At 33.2% G+C, this 19,002-nt stretch overlaps 3 protein-coding genes across 3 annotated transcripts; all 3 read left to right on the top strand.

The window, feature by feature from the left end:
- The first annotated feature begins 3,530 nt into the window (after positions 1-3,530).
- LOC105974299 (3-ketoacyl-CoA synthase 6) lies at positions 3,531-5,440 on the top strand. The gene has a single exon (XM_012999368.2). The coding sequence runs from the start codon at positions 3,793-3,795 to the stop codon at positions 5,269-5,271; it is 1,479 nt and encodes a 492-aa protein (XP_012854822.2). The 5' UTR covers positions 3,531-3,792; the 3' UTR covers positions 5,272-5,440.
- Positions 5,441-9,062: 3,622 nt separating this feature from the next.
- Positions 9,063-13,689, top strand: LOC105973332 (uncharacterized). The gene is made up of 11 exons (XM_088821105.1): positions 9,063-9,110; positions 10,315-10,412; positions 11,160-11,287; positions 11,386-11,470; positions 11,569-11,698; positions 11,787-11,941; positions 12,039-12,159; positions 12,252-12,422; positions 12,495-12,560; positions 12,693-13,597; positions 13,683-13,689. Exons 1-11 carry the CDS (start codon positions 9,063-9,065, stop codon positions 13,687-13,689), a joined length of 1,914 nt encoding a protein of 637 aa, XP_088677231.1.
- A 1,725-nt stretch (positions 13,690-15,414) lies between these two features.
- Positions 15,415-18,721, top strand: LOC105974271 (cytokinin hydroxylase). The gene is made up of 5 exons (XM_012999337.2): positions 15,415-15,954; positions 16,044-16,270; positions 16,385-16,626; positions 16,723-17,104; positions 18,056-18,721. Exons 1-5 carry the CDS (start codon positions 15,657-15,659, stop codon positions 18,476-18,478), a joined length of 1,572 nt encoding a protein of 523 aa, XP_012854791.2. The 5' UTR covers positions 15,415-15,656; the 3' UTR covers positions 18,479-18,721.
- The last annotated feature ends 281 nt before the right edge of the window (positions 18,722-19,002 follow it).

Genomic DNA, 19,002 nt, shown 5'->3' with positions numbered 1-19,002 from the left:
TTTGATATATGTAAATTGAGACCACACAATTTTTTTATTTTTTTTTTGTTTTTTTTTTTGGGCAATGTAATTTTTGGAAATATGTAATTTAATTTTCCGGTGGGTGGGGTCGGGAATTTATAGGAATTATTTATTAGTCACCACTTAACTAACAACCACCCCAACCCGACGGGCTAAACCATTCCATGGAGTTTGTTTACAACTCTCTTTCTCGTGAGCAATAAATTTGATATAATCCAACTTAAAAGAAAAAAAAAAAAAACTTTAAAAAAATAAAAAGAAACTAAATAATTTTCAATTACCCAAATTTTGATTCAATTTTCTATATATTAATATGGAGCAATTTTATTTTGGAATCAAAGAAATATAAATAATAATAATAATAATAATAATAATAATAATAATAATAATAATAATAATAATAATAATAATAATAATAATAATAATAATAATAATAATAATAATAATAATAATAATAATAATAATAATAATAATAATAATAATAATAATAAAGTCACATGACAACGATACAATTATACAAACTTATATCTTTCAAAAGAAAAAAAAAAAAAAAAAAAGATTTCCAAAACAATTTGAAAAGTACAATCAATTGGAATATGAATTGATTTTTAAGTATAGAAGCTCGGGGTTTATTGCATTTGGCACCAATGTGCATGTATTGTATATCAAATTGCCAAAAGTATTTTCAATGTTACTAATATTTGCAGAAACGGTCTTATTTTTGAACTACATCATGCATTTGGAAACTCATCAAAATACACGATTTATACAAATGTCTAATGATTTATTGAGGTTCTATTATTAGTGAGAACCCCCCAATACATTAGGATATATTATAATGGATCCGCTGCCTTTTTCAATAATAGTGAAACCCCCCTTAATTGTTTAATTAAATTAATATTTATATAATTATTACGTGTTATACCTGTATTATCCTTAATTAACACATAAAACCCTAACCACATCCTTTTTACCCAACATCCGTTGTATCGTCAAATATTATCTCCATCTCTTCTTCTCTTCTTCTCTAACTAGAAGTCTGCAGCGTCGGAGGCGGCGACAAGGAGAGGAAGAAGGCGGCACCACATCTCGACAACGATGAGGGAAGAACCCCACAACAGCACTGCCGCCGCTATTCCTCCATAACACCTCCGCCTGACTTCCACTCCTCCAATTCAGATCTGCACTGTCGTTGTCATCTCATATCTTCCATGCCCGCGATTTTAGGATTTCGTTTGGTTGAAGATTGGATTAACATGTTTTTTTATTCGTTCTAGGATTTCTCTCCATTGTCCAGTTCCAGGGATGATGTGAGGAGGGCCATTCTAATTGATTTTGCGGCAATGATTCGTCTTGATCTAATGCTTGGATCTTGTTAATTGAGGAGCAATTTTCTGAATTTTTTATTTGACGATTTTTTATGTTGGGTATGTTACACAACAATATAGTTGTTTTCGTTATTCTGCTATTTTGTTTATAGTTGTTTTCGAGAGTTTTTAGTTGATTTCGACATTTTTAGTTGATTTTTGGTTTTTTTGGTAGTTGATTTTAATTTTTTATTGCTTTTTTCAATAATATGATCTGCTGGAAAAATAAAATCGAAAAAAATTGAATTAGAAAAATGAAAAAAAAATTGTACTTCATTTATTTTTAGTTGTTTTCGACGATTTTTAGTTGATTTCAATTTTTATAGTTGTTTTCAATAATATGTAGTAATTTGTCGATTTGGTAAATCAGTTGGGAAAAAAAACCGAAAAAATGAATTAGAAAAATTGAAAAAATAATAGTTGATTTTGCAAATAATTTAGTTGTTTACGGAAATATTATATTTGATTAGGGAAATAAACGAACAAAAAAAGTAATATTTTCAGTAATTTGTAGTTGATTATGGAAATAGTTGATTTCGGAAATAGTTGATTTCAGAAATAGTTGATTTAAAAAAAATATAATTATTTTCAGAAATTTTATAATCGATTTCAAATAAAAAAACTGAAAAAAATTCAAAATTGAAATAAAAAATAAAATTAAAATAAATATTTTTAAATAAATAAACGAATATTATAATTAAAAAAAAAATAGGCATTAAAGTAATTGAGAGTGAATAATAAGGAATGAATGGTAAATTTGACAATAAAAAAAAAAGTTGGATCTATCACTAATAAAAGAAAAGGGGTTGGACCCAATGGAGTTATTAAATGAGTTATCAAATCTCTTAACTACCACTTGACTCCTAAAATTTAAAACAATTGTTCCCCAAAGGGATTATTAAAATGGGTTTGTATTTTGATTATTCACCACTTTGAATCTAAAAATACTTCCTGCAGATTGAGTTATCAAAACAATAATCACTTAACCAACCAATCACAAATTGACATGTGGCGATTACATATAAAATTATCAAAAAACTTCCAATTGATAATAAAATTTGATTACCATGGTTGGAGTATATGAGTTTTAAATGTATTTTAAAATATTATCTTAAATATCAAATGAGCATTTGATAATCCAATTTTGATATTTAGCATTGGAGTTGCTCTAACTATAAACAATTTGAAATCATGAGGCTAATGTGCATGTCTATTTTGACCAAATTATATAGTATTTGGAGCAAAGAGGTTCTCACGAGACCAAGAAAATTAGGCAACACAAAAAAAAAAACGATCTCTTGATAATTTCTTTTAGAAATATGTAGGAAGATTTATATAATATTCATAAAAAACTCTCTATTGTAATTGTACTGACCATATTTATTCACACCACCATAATTAAGGAGATGGTAAAGTATAATATGAGTAAGATTCCGATTAGAGTAAAAAAACACTTTGCCCCTAAATCATGATTTATTTTGCACTTTAGCCCAAACAATTTTTTTTTTTTTTTTTTTTTTTTACATTTTTACCTAAAACTTGTTTTTTTTGCATGGTGCCCTAAAAATGGTATTTTCCAGCAATTTTTACCGGAATCTTACACACATGCCACTCACGTTAGTTTAGCAGGGCTCATACTATAAAAGATAAAGTTTAATGTGATCGAGATAAGACTAACTAAGATGATACGTTATCAACAAAATGAAAAAGAAAAAGAAAAAGAAAAGTATAAATAGAGCCTCGTCCGATCACAATACCCCTTGACAATGCTTCGCAGTCAATTGTTTGAATTAAAACATTCATACCGGTGCAAATTTCCTATCGAAATTTAGCATTTTGATTTAATAGTAAGGTATAACTATAACTTGGAAGAAATGGATCAACGATAAGGTATTGGACGATATTTATATATACTTACATGACTAATCAACAAAGTTCATAAACTAGAATTAGAATTACCAATATATATATATATATATATTGCATTCAGCACATACAAGCACGCACGATATTTGATTGTAGGCCGCCCATATACGGGACTCCCAACATGAACAATTGATGCTAAAATTATAATTATATAATCTTTTAAATCAAACTCTTCATCAGTTCCATAGCATATGGAAGTGGACTATTATGTTTTAAAAAACTCTGGTATTATTTATTATTATTTTAATTAAAGAAATTAACATAAAGTGGTATGGAGGTTAGCATTAAGCACAAAAACAACTCCAGCTAAGAGAGCGTTGTGTGACGTGGACTTTCTCATTAAATCTTCTCACCTGCCTTCATTAATTCATTTCTCCTCACATTTCACTCTTTAAATCCCTTCACTTTCTCCGCCATCTCCCTCTCTATTCCTCCACCACCACATCACCACCGCCCGCCGCCGCAAATAAAATAAAAAATGCCAGAAACAACGGCGGCACCACCACCACCACTAAAGCTCAAGTACGTAAAACTCGTGTACCAATATCTGGTCAACCACATTCTCACCCTTGCGTTAATCCCACTCCTCCTCTCACTCCTCCGGGTGGGCCCCACCGAGATCCTCTCTCTCTACAACTCCCTCCACCTCAACCCGGTCCAGATCCTCTGCTCCGCGTTCCTCGCCGTGTTAATCTCGACCGTCTATTTCATGTCCAAACCCCGATCAATCTACCTCGTCGATTACTCCTGCTACAAACCCCCGGTCACGTGCCGCGTGCCCTTCTCAACCTTCATGGAACATTCCAGACTCATCCTCAACCAAAACCCTAAGAGCGTCGACTTCCAGATGCGCATTCTAGAACGCTCCGGCCTCGGCGAGGAAACCTGCCTCCCTCCGGCCATCCACTACATCCCTCCCACCCCCACCATGGAGGCGGCGCGTGGCGAAGCCGAGCTCGTCATCTTCTCCTCCATCGATTCCCTAATGCACAAGACCGGAATCAAACCCAAAGACATCGACATACTTATAGTCAACTGCAGCCTGTTTTCTCCCACGCCGTCGCTCTCCGCCATGGTGGTTAATAAGTACAAACTCAGGAGCAATATCAAGAGCTACAATCTCTCCGGCATGGGCTGCAGCGCCGGCTTAATCTCCATCGATTTAGCTCGGGATTTGCTCCAGGTTCACCCGAATTCGAACGCGCTGGTTGTCAGTACAGAAATCATCACCCCGAATTACTACCAGGGTTCCGAGAGGGCAATGCTTCTGCCGAACTGTTTGTTCCGGATGGGCGGCGCCGCCGTACTCCTCTCCAACAAACGCCGCGACGCCGCCAGGGCGAAGTACAGGCTCGTCCACGTGGTCCGCACGCACAAGGGCGCCGACGACAAGGCGTACACGTGCGTGTACGAGCAGGAGGATCCGCAGGGGAAGGTCGGGATAAACCTGTCCAAGGATCTGATGGTGATCGCCGGAGAAGCGCTGAAGTCGAACATCACCACCATAGGGCCGCTGGTCCTGCCGGCGTCGGAGCAGCTCCTGTTCCTGCTAACCCTAATCGGGCGGAAGATATTCAACCCCAAGTGGAAGGCCTACATACCGGACTTCAAGCTGGCGTTCGAGCACTTCTGCATACACGCCGGAGGGAGGGCGGTGATCGACGAGCTGCAGAGGAACCTCCAGCTGTCGGCGGAGCACGTCGAAGCTTCCCGAATGACGCTCCACCGCTTCGGGAACACGTCGTCCTCTTCGCTGTGGTATGAATTAGGGTATATAGAGGCGAAGGGGAGGATGAAGAAGGGAGATAGGGTTTGGCAGATTGCTTTCGGGAGTGGGTTTAAGTGTAACAGCGCCGTGTGGAAGTGCAACCGGACGATCAAAACTCCGGCCGACGGACCCTGGACCGACTGCATTCATAGGTATCCGGTGCATATTCCTGAAATTGTCAAGCTCTGATATATATATACAATATATATAGATACATATAAATGTATGTATTATAAGTTCAGCAAAAGATGCAGCGGCGCGTGAATTACATGGAGGGTGGCCGGTTAATTAGTTAATTTCAAGAACTTGTGTATATTGTTTTGTTAATCATGAGGAATTTGACTGATGTGAGATAAAACTGTAATTATATATATATATATATATATATATATATATATATATATATATATATATATATATATATATATATATATATGAAAAAGAGGCTGAACCAACCAAGGAAGCAATATATATATATATATATATATATATAGTATCGGTCAAAATCAAGAATGAAAGAATGAAGAGTAGGTTTTACTGTTGTTGTTGGAATTGAAGGCAGTAGTTGGATTATTTGTTTGTGTAAATGTATTCTTTTGAGGTTAAATACTATGTGCTTGTAATAAATATAAATAAATGAAAGCTCTAGAAGTTGCTGCAGTGGTTGTGGGCTTGTAGTACTCTTGTCTTTGAATATTTATTAATTTGTGCATTAATTAATTAATTAGCAAACTAAAATATTTTTTTAATTAATTAGATGATTAGATCTCAACCATAGATCCAGCTACATATAATTACACATACACCCTTGTGTATATATGTATTGTATTTAGTGGGTAGTTATTTAATAAAATCTATGTACGATTCAAATCCACTCGGTGTAAATAACCAGATGTAGCATCTAATCTCTCGCCTTTAAGTGATGATTTACATTTTTTGTGATCTCTCCCATTTATTGCATGGTATAAAGTCTAATTTATTGTTAAGATATGTATTTATAAGGTGGGATAAGCTATAATTTTTATATGAATACATAGGTAGTAGAAAAAAAAAAATATTATGGGGGGCACAAACCCCCCATCTTGCCCTTGAAACCGTGCGCCGCTGTGAATCGATGAACCGTGAGATATCAGTAACTTTTAATATAATCTTATATCAGTCAAATTCCTCTTAATTAATTTATGCCAGCCTAGGAGTAAATCAATGCACACAAACCAATTAAGTGGACTGGTATTCTTTCTTTTTATCCTTCTAATTTTAAAGTGGAGTTTCGTGATTAGATATTTCATGATAATTAAACATCATTATATATAAATGACTATAGGAATTCTCATTATTAATTTGGCATGAAATAAAGAATAATATTGATATTATAAATACAATTTTCGATAAAGAATTTTTGGACTTAAGTTTCGCAAAATCGGATCGAAAAATTGGAATCTCATAAAATTAATTAGTGCATGCTGGGAAATGTGCCATGACTTTTATAGTGCATTTAACACGTACAAGCTTTCACGACATGTGATCGTCGTCGGATACCTTAATCCGAGACTCTGCACTGGGATAAATAGAGCGAAACATCCGGCTGAAAATCTCCTTCTCAACAATTGCACATATAAATGGTATTTTGGAGGTTGTTGCTTTTAATTTTCATACTACTTTATTTAATTCAATGGGCTGTCTGTGTGTTTGAAGTCTCAACTAGCCCAAGTTAGGATTATTTCAATATTATTGATCATCAATACTTATTGGGCCTCAGGTAACAGTCTTAAGAATCAAAATGTGCAACGAGTAGTCCATTTCGGTCGCATGGGTATTTTGTTTCGAAAGAATATATATCCGCAACGATCGTTGTCATTTTCGTTGCACTAAAAAAATGTTTCTTATCTGCTGCGACGAATGGGATTATTTCACAGCAAGTTTTTCGACAATCGGTTTACGAAATCATCGAGATACCATCTATCTCTTGTGACGATTTTGTCAAATTAATATTGATTCCATTCTTTAATTGATCTTAAGTACCATGATTAGTCCAAATCTTTTTTTTTTTTTTTTTTTATTACTAATAAGTATCATACTTTTATTTTGTTTATTTGAATAAAGTGTCAATTCATGGCTTTCAACTTTTATCTTCCTCATGAAAGATTTTGTCATTACAAAATCTTTTTTTCCTTTTTTCTTTTTTCTCAAAGACTTATGGGACTTTGCCTTTCCAAAATTAAAGGATCTTGATTTTGTAAGCCATTAATGGCGCTTAATTCTTTATCAACTCTATCTTTATTTTTCATGATTATTTTAGATGCCCTTAATAAATAAGTTATATGATTCTTAATCAATTAGGAACAATAGGTAAATTTACGCTGCTCGTATAATAGTTTGCAAACTGCATGAGAGACGTAAAACCACGCTAGGCTAACCATGTGTGACAAGATCGATCTAGCGACCGTTGTAATGAGATTCGAACTTAGGCCAATTGACACAATTCTTAATAAAAATACAAATAAAAGATTCACTAATAAGATTTTAGGGTAAATAAAGAACTCCAAATTGTAATTTTTGGAATGCAATGCCTCAAATGTTGAAAAGGCAACACCTATTTTTATTATTAATTTTTTTTTTTTTATGGTGAAAAAGATTAATATGAAAATGCGTGTTACCATTTTTTCATATTAATGGAAAACATATGCGATTGAATATGTATTATTTTCAATTTTAATCGAGTGTGTGTCTAAACACCGCTACATATATTAATGGCCGGTGACTGATTTTTCACCTATTATTTTTTAATAACTAAATATTGTAAATTAACTATTAATTTCTCATTCATAAAAAAAAATTAAAAAAAAAAAAATCAATCTTATATATAAAACGAAGATATTTTGACCTGTAACCCTAAAACCTAAACCTAAGGGCATTTTAGTCATTTTCCTATTTTAATAGTTTGTTTTTAAAATTATTCTCAATAAAGAAAATAAAAAAAGTAACCATCCACTTTGTAAAGAACTAAGTTCAATACACGGCCAAAGTAAAAAAAAAAAAAAAAAAAAATCCTTATTTCATGGGCTATGGATACCAAAGTAAATTGAATAACCACATGATAAACAAATAAATAAATTGCAAAAAAAAAAAAAAAAAACTAAAAGTTAAAAGGTAATTATTTCTTTAAACTTTTCTCCAGTAAAAACTAAAATCACGATGTTTCTTCTCCTCTTTAACTACCCACTAACTCATCATCACACCATGATCTTAACCCATTATCAATTTCATTGCTCTATTTAAACCGCCGAGAACTCCACAAAAAATCACAATTTTTTTTTGCCAAACCTCTTCTTCTTGCTCATTTAAAATTTTGTTCTTCTTCTTCCTCAAAAATTATTTTCAACGTAGCCAATTGTTTTCTACATGTAAACAATACAATATTTGTTATTTAGATTTATTTATATCAGATTTTTAAATTTCACATCACCAATAGTTGCTAAAGATTTTGATTTTTTTTTTGTACAACTCATGCATAATTTCCGTGCATCATGACTCCCGTATGACAGTCATATGCCTTCACATAATCTTCATCTCTTTTATTATTTGGTTGACCATGGTATTTTTGGTTTCATTAAATTTGTGCCATTTATTTTTTTATTTTATAAACTCATTATCTTTTATCACTTCAGGGGTTACCGTCTGTTAACGTTGGAATTATTGCAACATTGGTCGCATTGCTTGGCAAGGTGTTCCAACGTCTTCGCGGGAGACCTTGAGTTGAAACAGATTTCACTACAGTACAATCTACTAATGTATTTGTGAAAGAAGAATCTGATTCAAATTTCTCACGGAATCGGTCAGATTGTAAGGAAATCTCAGTGAACAAGTTTTTTTTAAGCTGCATATATTGTGACCACTGTTTGGAGCGTGCCAGAACGTATGAGTTGGTGCGTTGCACGCATTGCAATCTCACCGCAATGCACCCACAATGTGTAAAAACAATGGTGGCGGGTCCAGTACTTGATTTTGATAATCCCGATTGGAGATGGGTCTGTAAAATTTGCGCAGTTAGATTTGCTCTTTTGTATCAATTGTTTTCTACTGGAACACACAATTGAAGTGTTTTTTTATTATTGTTATGAAATGTGTTTTTTTATTATTATATTTTCATCACCGATGTAAATAGTTTGAGTAATGCAATTTTAATGTTTTCTTAGACAACAAACATCAGATATCCGTTTTCTTTTCTCCATTTATTATTGTCCAGCGACTTATTATTTACATAATTTTATTATTTTTTTTCTTTTTCCTTTTAATTACATATTTATTAGATAAAAATTCGAAGAGTTCTCTTAATAATTTTATATGCATATTACTATATAGGCATATAAATTCTGATGTTACATAATATAATATAATTTGATTAATATAATATATTTAATTTCGTTAATATAATATATTAACTCCGCTAATTCATCTTCCATTATTACTAAGAATTTTATAAATAAAATGTATACGAGTTATCGGGGTCCGAAGAATGCATTCTAAACATGAACAACTTTAATTTTTAAGAAATTAAAATTTTCATGAATTTTGAAAAATCAAATAAAAAACCTTTATAGTTACAAAAAAAAAAAATTACGGGTGTTTATAATTAAATAAGAGTTAATTTTTAAGAAATCAAATACTGACATTTTAAATAAACTTCTATATTCTGACGATAACTCCTATTCTTAATAAAATTTGATTTCTTAAAAAATAAAGTTCGGTAATCTAATTTTGAAAAAAACAGATTAAATAGGTTTATAATTAAAAAAAAAATTAGTGTCATAAAAATAAGTTGCCGTACATAAATTAAATTTGATGTCCAATTGTAACTACCCATACCCCCACTATAGCACACGTAACCTCCATAGCACCCCACTACTTCACTATATGGTGATTTTCATTAATTTACATAAATTAAATTTGATGCCCAATTGTAACTACCCATACCCTCCACTATAGCATACGTAACCTCTACAGCACCCCACTAATTCACTATATGGTGGTTTTTATTAATTTATTTATTCGGATAATTATATTTGCATAGTTGTTTTTTAGAGAATAAATTTACTATCCACTCTCCCACTACTTAGGTAGTTACCATGTGTAAAACAACCGAAACATTGGCTTTTTCTATATATATGCATACATATTTCATTCTCACACTGTCATTCACTTTTTAATCTGTATATCCTGAAACTTTTGTAGGATTTCTATAATGGCTCCGATCCCAATATCACAAACATTGTTGACCTTAGTCCCACTACAATGGCTTGGAGAGTTATTGTACGAGTAATGTTGTTGTGGTTTGTTCCGCATTATGACAACAAAGATGTAATTGTTAATTAGTCTTGATATGCTGTTCATGGATTCCAAGGTTATATGCAAAACGTTTTTTTTAATGTATTTATTTATTTTAATTACGACTACAAAATATTGTATATTGTTGATAATTTATATATAAATTATATATACTTATGGTAGGGCGGCAAGGTATATGCCAGCATTAAAAAGCAACATATGAATACGTTCAAAGCTATACTGAAGGAAGGAAAAACATATATGTTTTGTAACTTCATCGTTAGTCCAAACAGCGGGAACACTCGAATCACTGGCCATCGCTACAAAATTACAAGCATTGGATCAACCACCATCACATCATTCGGTGCAGAAGAAATTCCTAACGTTAGCTTTGACTTTATGGAGTTTAAACAAATTCAGAACAACAACAAAGATGATTGGTTAATAGGTAAAATTGTAATTTTCAGTCTCTTATTTATTTTCACTCGGTTACAGTGAAATCAATCAATGTACTGTTTCTTAGATGTAATTGGGCATGTGGTTGAGACAAATCCCACAAAGGAGATAGCCATCAACGGAAGGACCAATAAATTACTTGATGTAGTTCTTCAAGACTTGGAGTAAGAATGATTGTATAATTCATTATATATAATTGTAATAGTTTTATCTAAAAGCAAATTTTCTAACCAACTTCATCATTCGTCTTTTAATTATATGTTGAATTTTATTCTTCTTTGTTTTTACGTGGGCAGTGACAACAAAATTAATTGTGCTTTGTGCAACTCATATGCTGATAAATTGGATGGTTTCTTCGTCAATCACGACCCACAAAGTCCCGTTATCATTATATTGCAACTTTGCAAAATAAAGAGTTTTAAAGGTAGATATAGTTATTTGGTCCAAGTAGGTTTCGCCTTTACGTCTTACTTATTTTCATAATAAACATGTCAATATAATATATATTAAATTATACCACAGGTAAAAAGAATATTTCTTCTCACTATCACGGATCAAATCTGCTCATAAACCCAAACTTGAAAGAGGCTCTTAACTATAGGGACAGGTAGTTTGTTTCTCCTTTCTTTTTCACCAATTATATTTAATATGTAATTTCGTCTAATATCATAATTATTATTGTTTTCATCTTCAACATACATATAGACTTTTGCAAGGAGATGAATCTCTCACTCAAACAGTATCTCAAATTTCAAGTGAACACTCAGTGTCCGTGAATGACGAGTTTCTTTCCGTTGAGAAATTGAGTATTGCCGAACTGGTAGATACACTGGATGTAAGTCGTTTAATATATGCTAACATTATATTTGTTCAACGATTCATATAACATATGGATACAAAATTAATTTATATTATTATTTTAGGATTGTACCGTGGTTTTACTTGCCACAATCTTCGAAATCGATTTGGAAAAGAAATGGTGGTATATTTCGTGCAAAAATTGTATGAAGAAAGTCATACCAAATGGTTCCAAATATTTCTGTGAGAGGTGTGATACGGATATGCCTACTATACCTCGGTAAATTATAATATATTTAGGCTGTAAATTTATTTTTTTATTATTAATCTATGTATATTAATAAAATTGAAGGAAAATCTTACGTGTTTGTATTCAGATATAGGATTGAGGTTACCATCGTTGATAGCACATCATCTACTTCTTTAGTGCTATTTGATGGAATGGTCAAACAATTTATCGGCAAAAGTGTAAGCGAGTTAGTTGGAAATATGAAAAAGGTGATAATTTTCTATCATACATTAAATATTTACCATCGTTTTTCAAATTATTTATATTTTGATCATTAAATTATTATTGGATCATTTTGTAGGAACAACTGAGCAACACGCTTCCTGTTGAGTTTCAGATGTTGGTTAATAAAGAATTTTTATTTAAAATACAAATCAGTGAAATGAATGTCAAGAAGAATTGGTCGCTTTACACCGTTAAGACGATGACAAACGATGAAGAAAAGATACAAAAATTTAAGAGTGGAATGAAGGTGGGTAAGAAAAAATATACATCCCATTTTTTTACAATCTACAATTATATTATTAATCTATTTTTGTTGCAGGCACTCGACGAAGAAGATGATCAAGTTATTGGAAATTTTATTCAGCAGGAAGATGAAAATTCAAGTGTATTACTCTATCTAAAATTTTGTTATATAAATATACACATAAGCTTTTGTTTATTTGTCTCCCTCTGTGATATATATTATAAGTCATGTTTTCCGTTGTCGGCGAGCATAAATTCCTCACATTTGTGGCAGCATTGTGAAGTTTTAATATTAACAAAAAATATGAGACTTTCTTCAACAAGTTCTAAAATTGAGGAACTGAAGAACTTCTCAAATTGGGTGTTAAGTATAGGCGATGGTACTAATGGTGATGACAATGATGGAGTTATGGACATTGAGATACCTGATGATTTGCTCATACAATCATCAGGTAACCATTTAGCGTCTATTGCTGAAGAAACTTACCCAAATTTGCTTGATAATATCATGTATTCTGAATACTTACAACAGCGAGCTATATTGGCACCTACTAATGAAATTGTTGAGAAGGTTAACGATTACATGCTGTCTTTGGTTCCGGAAGAGGAAAAAGTTTATCTTAGTTTCGATAGTCCATGTACGGCGAATGAGAGTGTCGACTCACATCATGACATTCATACTCCAGAGTTTTTGAATACTATTACATCTTCAGGTCTGTCAAACCATGAATTAAAGCTGAAAAGAGGTGTTCCTGTTATGTTATTGAGGAATATAGACCAGTCCAATGGGTTTTGTAATGGTACAAAATTGACCATAACTCGGTTGGGAAATCGCTTTTTGGAAGCAAAAATAATATCAGGCTCTAATATCGGACAAAAGGTCTTCATTCCAAGATTGTCGTTAACACCGTCAGACAGTAGGATTCCGTTTCACTTTCAGATGAGACAATTTCCCATTGTTCTTTCCTTCGCTATGACAATAAATAAAAGCCAAGGTCAATCCCTCCAAAATGTTGGTCTATATCTTGAAAAGTCTGTTTTCTCTCACGAACAACTATATGTAGCTATTTCGAGGGTTACCAGTCGAAAATGTTTGAAGATACTTATAGTTGACAAAGAAGGAAATACTTCAAAAAATACAACAAACGTTGTTTATAAAGAAGTATTTCAAAATTTAAGGTATTTTTTATTTACAGTTTCTCACATTAGTTCTTATGTAAGCCTTACATTCTACTGTGCATAATGTGTTCTTATTATTTCGCAGAGTGTGAAGATGCAATATCATAAAAATGAATGCATTGCCACAAAGAATGAGCTGTCACACAACATCAAAGGTTATTGTTTTCCATACATTTGTTTCACATTTTTTCTTTCAATAATTTTTTTGTGTTATTTGAACTCATATATGATGCTATTGGGAATTGTTAATCTATAGTAATGACTTGGGTACCGGTGAAGTGCACGCATCTTCTGAGCGGTTAAAGTGCGATTTTTAAGGGTTTTTTTACATGAATATTTTTAAGTGTAAAACAGCAAATGTATATTATATTTGTGACAATTTGTGGTTTATTGCTCCGATTTAATAACTGTGTTGTTATTGTGTCATTTCATTGAAATATATAACCCCGTGCAACGCACGGGTTCGGTTACTAGTTAACATAAATAGTCGATTAAAATATGGAGACTGTGGAACTGTAGCATAGAAATAACCCGATTGGACAGCGTGAATTGGGCTTATTACAATTTTTGACTGAAATGTGACAAAGTCAAAAGTACATATTGGTAGAGAAATTTGTATGACAAGCCGCATGAATCAAGCACGTTTCTTTCCTTTTTTTTTTCTAAAAGCGTGAGACAATTATGATTCAAGATTTTGAAGAATGATTTAGGAGCTTTTGATAATTATGGTCCTCACTTCTCACTACTTTTGAACTTTGACGCGATCAATTTAACACATTTTTTCGTTTAATAATTTATAAGTTTAGCTCGAGCTCGAATTCGATTGGAAAATAATAATATAATATGTATATTAAAAAAAATTCAAACTACTAGAGCTCAATTAATGTTCGACTCGATAAAAGCTTGTTCAAGTTCGACGACTTAAATGTGTATCGAAATCAATGTGAAACTCAGTACAAATTCAAACTAAGTTGAACAAACATATATTCATTTTAGATTTTCTTTGTTAAACACATGTATGAATAGTATAACATTTCAAAATAATTAGAATCCAATTCAAAGAAACCAACCAAAATAGTGTTACTAAATACTATATATATTATTCCCCCCCTAGGATCTTACTAGAAACAATTTTAAAGGAACTGTAGTTAATTTAAAAAAATCACGGATTGTTGAGTTACCATACCAAACTCTACTAAAATCATTTGCTTACCAAATAAATTAAATTGTAAATAAATTTACCTTCCATAAATACACACTCTCTCTGATTTTATTTTTGGTAACGAAGGAACCCGTAGCCAATCGTATAAGTGCACTGAGTAAACCTACATCCTCATATACTAACGTCCAAATTATACGAGATGCGTAAACAACACTAGGCGAACCATATGTGGCAAGTTTTACCTAGCGCGTTGATAATAGGATTCGAAGTTAGCCAATTAACACAAGTTCACTTCCTCGAGCAGCTAATTAAATAGTAGTATTTTAAGTATATATGAATATAAATAGTGATTTTTATCTTCCCGAGTCATAGAATGAAGAATTAGGTGAACCTCATATTGTGCTGCCATTAACTCATTAACCCCTTGCCTTACACTAAAGGCCACGTTCTGTTCTTGCACTGCTTAATAAAAATTAAAAAATTAGAAAACAAAATCAAAATTGCAGATTTTTATTTCATCCTTATTATTATATTTTAATTTTGTCGAATTTCAAAAGAGAAACATAGTAAAAAAGAAGATTTCCTTTAACTGCTGGTACTTTTCATTTCAAATAAATGCAATTGTTAGTGTTGGAAAGAAGTAATTAATGCTAATTAATTAATTGTCACATAATTAATTAAAAAAATTAATTAGGAAATCCAACCTTCTCATCATGGGTTGGCGCACACAGTAAATTACCACTATAAATATCCCCCCTCTCCCCTTCCCCCACACCCACCACACACACACACACACACACACACACACAATAACACACTATAGTGTGTGTCTTTCATTTTCTCAAAAAAAAAAAAAAAAATAGTAATCACTATACATATATATAGAGACTTACACACATGGAAGTGGTGGTTATGATGATGTCGGTATTGGTGGTGGTGATGTGCGGGGGGGTGGCGTACATGGTGGCGAGAGGCGGGTACGAAACGGTGTGGTGTTACTGGATAACACCGCGGCGGATAAAGAGAATAATGGAGGAGCAAGGTGTGCGTGGGCCGAAACCCCGCTTTTTAGTCGGAAACATTTTGGACATGGCTACATTGGTCGCTAAATCCACCTCTCACGACATGGATTCCGTCAACCACGACGTCGTTTCCCGCCTCCTCCCCCACTTCGTCTCCTGGTCCCAATCCTACGGTAATTAAATTCATTCATTCAATTCATTGTAATTATTAATAATTAATGAAACACCGGAAAGAAGAATTGATGGTGCTACGTACGTACAGGAAAGAGGTTTATATATTGGAACGGAGTTGAGCCGAGGCTGTGCTTGACGGAGACGGAGCTGATAAAAGAGCTTCTGTCAAAGCACAGCGCGATTTCCGGCAAGTCGTGGATGCAGCAGCAGGGGTCAAAGCATTTCATCGGACGTGGACTTTTGATGGCTAACGGCGACGACTGGTATCATCAGAGACACATCGTCGCTCCTGCATTCATGGGCGACAAGCTCAAGGTATTTTTATTTATTTATTTCTCTCTCTCTCTCTCTCTCTCTACTTGTTTCTCTCTCTCTCTACTTGTTTCTCCGTCCATGCACATAATTAATGGTGGTGGGGGGTGGGGGCAGAGTTATGCAGGGTACATGGTGGAATGCACGAGGCAGATGATGGAATCTTTGGGGAAGGCGGTGGAGAAGGGGCAAACGGAGTTCGAGATCGGAGAACACATGACACGTTTGACGGCGGATATTATTTCCAGGACTGAATTTGATTCTAATTACGAAAAGGGGAAGCAGATTTTCCATCTCCTCACTCTTCTTCAGCATCTCTGCGCACGTGCCACCCGCCATTTATGCTTCCCCGGCAGCAGGTATAATTTATTTTTATATATATTTAATTAGTATATATATGTGTGTGTGTGGGAATATTATATATATTGAATATATTTTGTTGAAATTAATAACAGGTTTTTGCCGAGCAAGTACAACAGAGAGATAAAGTCGCTGAAAGGGGAGGTGGAGAGGCTGCTGATGGAGATAATACAGAGCCGCCAGGACTGCGTTGAGATCGGCCGGAGTAGCTCTTACGGCGACGATTTGCTCGGAATGCTGCTCAACGAAATGCAGAAGAAGAAATCCGGCGACGGCTTCAGCTTGAATCTGCAGCTTATTATGGACGAGTGCAAGACTTTCTTCTTCGCCGGCCACGAAACCACCGCCCTTCTGCTGACGTGGACTGTCATGCTCCTCGCCACCAATCCCTCTTGGCAGGACAAAGTCAGGGCGGAGGTCAAACAAGTTTGCGGCGGCGCTCCGCCTTCACCCGATCACCTCTCCAAGCTCACTACGGTAATAATTTTATTTTTTCTTTTTAATATTCAATTTACTATTTTAAATTTATAAATATATTAGTTCCCAAAACTACCGTGTCTTTTTTTTTTCATTTTTGATCCTATATAATTTAGTGTTTATTTATTATTTATATATATACGATTAATGATTTACGTCTAGTTTTATCGTTACACGAAAATGTGTGTGTCGAGATATTTTTAATATTAAAAACACTTCAAATATGAAAATTATAAACTAATTCAACCACTAAGATATTCTCGAAAAATCGAATTTTTTTTTTTTTTTTTTTTTTTTATCGAAATCGAAATGTGAATAAAATAGCCATCGACAGCTCACCTCTTGTTTTTGTTTTCTTGTTCTAATTAATTAAGGGTTTGTTTTGGGGTTTAGATATGAATATAGTTAATGTGACAATAAAGCATCTTGCATACCATGAGCTGGATTTCTATATTATCACTCATTAATTATTATTATTATTATTATTATTATTATTATTTTGTTTAAACTTTTAATTTTAATTTTTAATTTTTAATTTTTGTTAGGTATCATTCACAATTGCATAAAATATTTGAAGTCTATATTTTACAATGATGACTATGAGCACTACTTATCAACACTACTTTGATTGGATTTAACATTTGATATAACTATTACAAAACTCCAATATCATCATAGGGATATTCAATTAGTATCTATCTTTGTACTTTAAGAATATTTAAATTGTCCTAGCACATTTTGTTTTTATATTTTTATTTAATGATAATATGGACCCTACTTGTAAGATGCCCATTGATATATTAATCATCAATTTTTTTTAAAAGTATCTTCTATCAGATGAGCTGGTCATTCAACATAGTACTGATTTAGTGTAGTTTACGCGATTTCCTGAATTTTATAAAATAAAAAAAATTATCATAATTATCTAATTATTATCTTATGCTATTGCAGCTAAATATGGTGATAAATGAGTCACTAAGGCTATATCCACCGGCTTCACTTCTTCCTCGAATGGCATTCGAGGATTTTAAATTGGGCGATCTCCACATTCCAAAGGGTCTCTCAATATGGATACCGGTTCTCGCGATTCACCACAGTGAAGAAATATGGGGCAAAGATGTGAACGAGTTCAACCCGGATCGATTCGGATCCAGATCATCCGGGTCGGGTCGCCATTTTATACCGTTTGCTGCTGGCCCAAGGAACTGCGTGGGCCAGGCATTCGCGCTCATGGAAGCCAAAATTATCTTAGCCATGTTGATATCGAAATTCAGCTTCGAAATCTCCGAAAATTACCGTCATGCCCCCGTGATTGTCCTCACTATGAAGCCCAAGTACGGAGTTCAAATCAGATTGAAACCGTTGGCAAAATAATCCATGATAATTAAAATTTTGGCGAAAATTCGGAAATTTTTGTTTTGATTTTGAAATAGAGGTAGTGATGAGGTTGAGTTTTTCAATCAAGAACTACAAATTAGAGTATAGTAGTTTTGGCTTTTATTTTTTAAATTTTGATTTTCATGGGAAGAGATAGAGATGGGGAGAGGTGATATGACAAAGCCTATATAATATGTACAAGTTCCATAATAAATAAAAATGAGAGTGCACTTTGATTAATTTAATTAGTTTTATGTATATGGTGATTTTGCTTTTTGGGCTTATTATAAACTAGCTAAATTAAATAAAAATAAAATATATCATGATTGAGTTGTCATCATTGTGGATAAGCCCAAAATGCTCACATAAACCATTTAAATATGAAAATTTAATAATAAATATATAAGGTGAAAAATGCCCTCTGTTTTTCCGAGACGAACGAATCGGATTCATCCATACAGGTGAACTGAGTAAATCTACACGTTTGTATAATACTTTTATAATCATACGAGAGACGGAAC

The sequence above is a fragment of the Erythranthe guttata genome, chromosome 8 (genome assembly GCF_056151865.1).
Source record: "Erythranthe guttata isolate IM_541 chromosome 8, IM_541, whole genome shotgun sequence".
Taxonomy (NCBI): Eukaryota; Viridiplantae; Streptophyta; class Magnoliopsida; order Lamiales; family Phrymaceae; genus Erythranthe; species Erythranthe guttata.
This window is presented reverse-complemented; position numbering and strand designations above follow the sequence as displayed.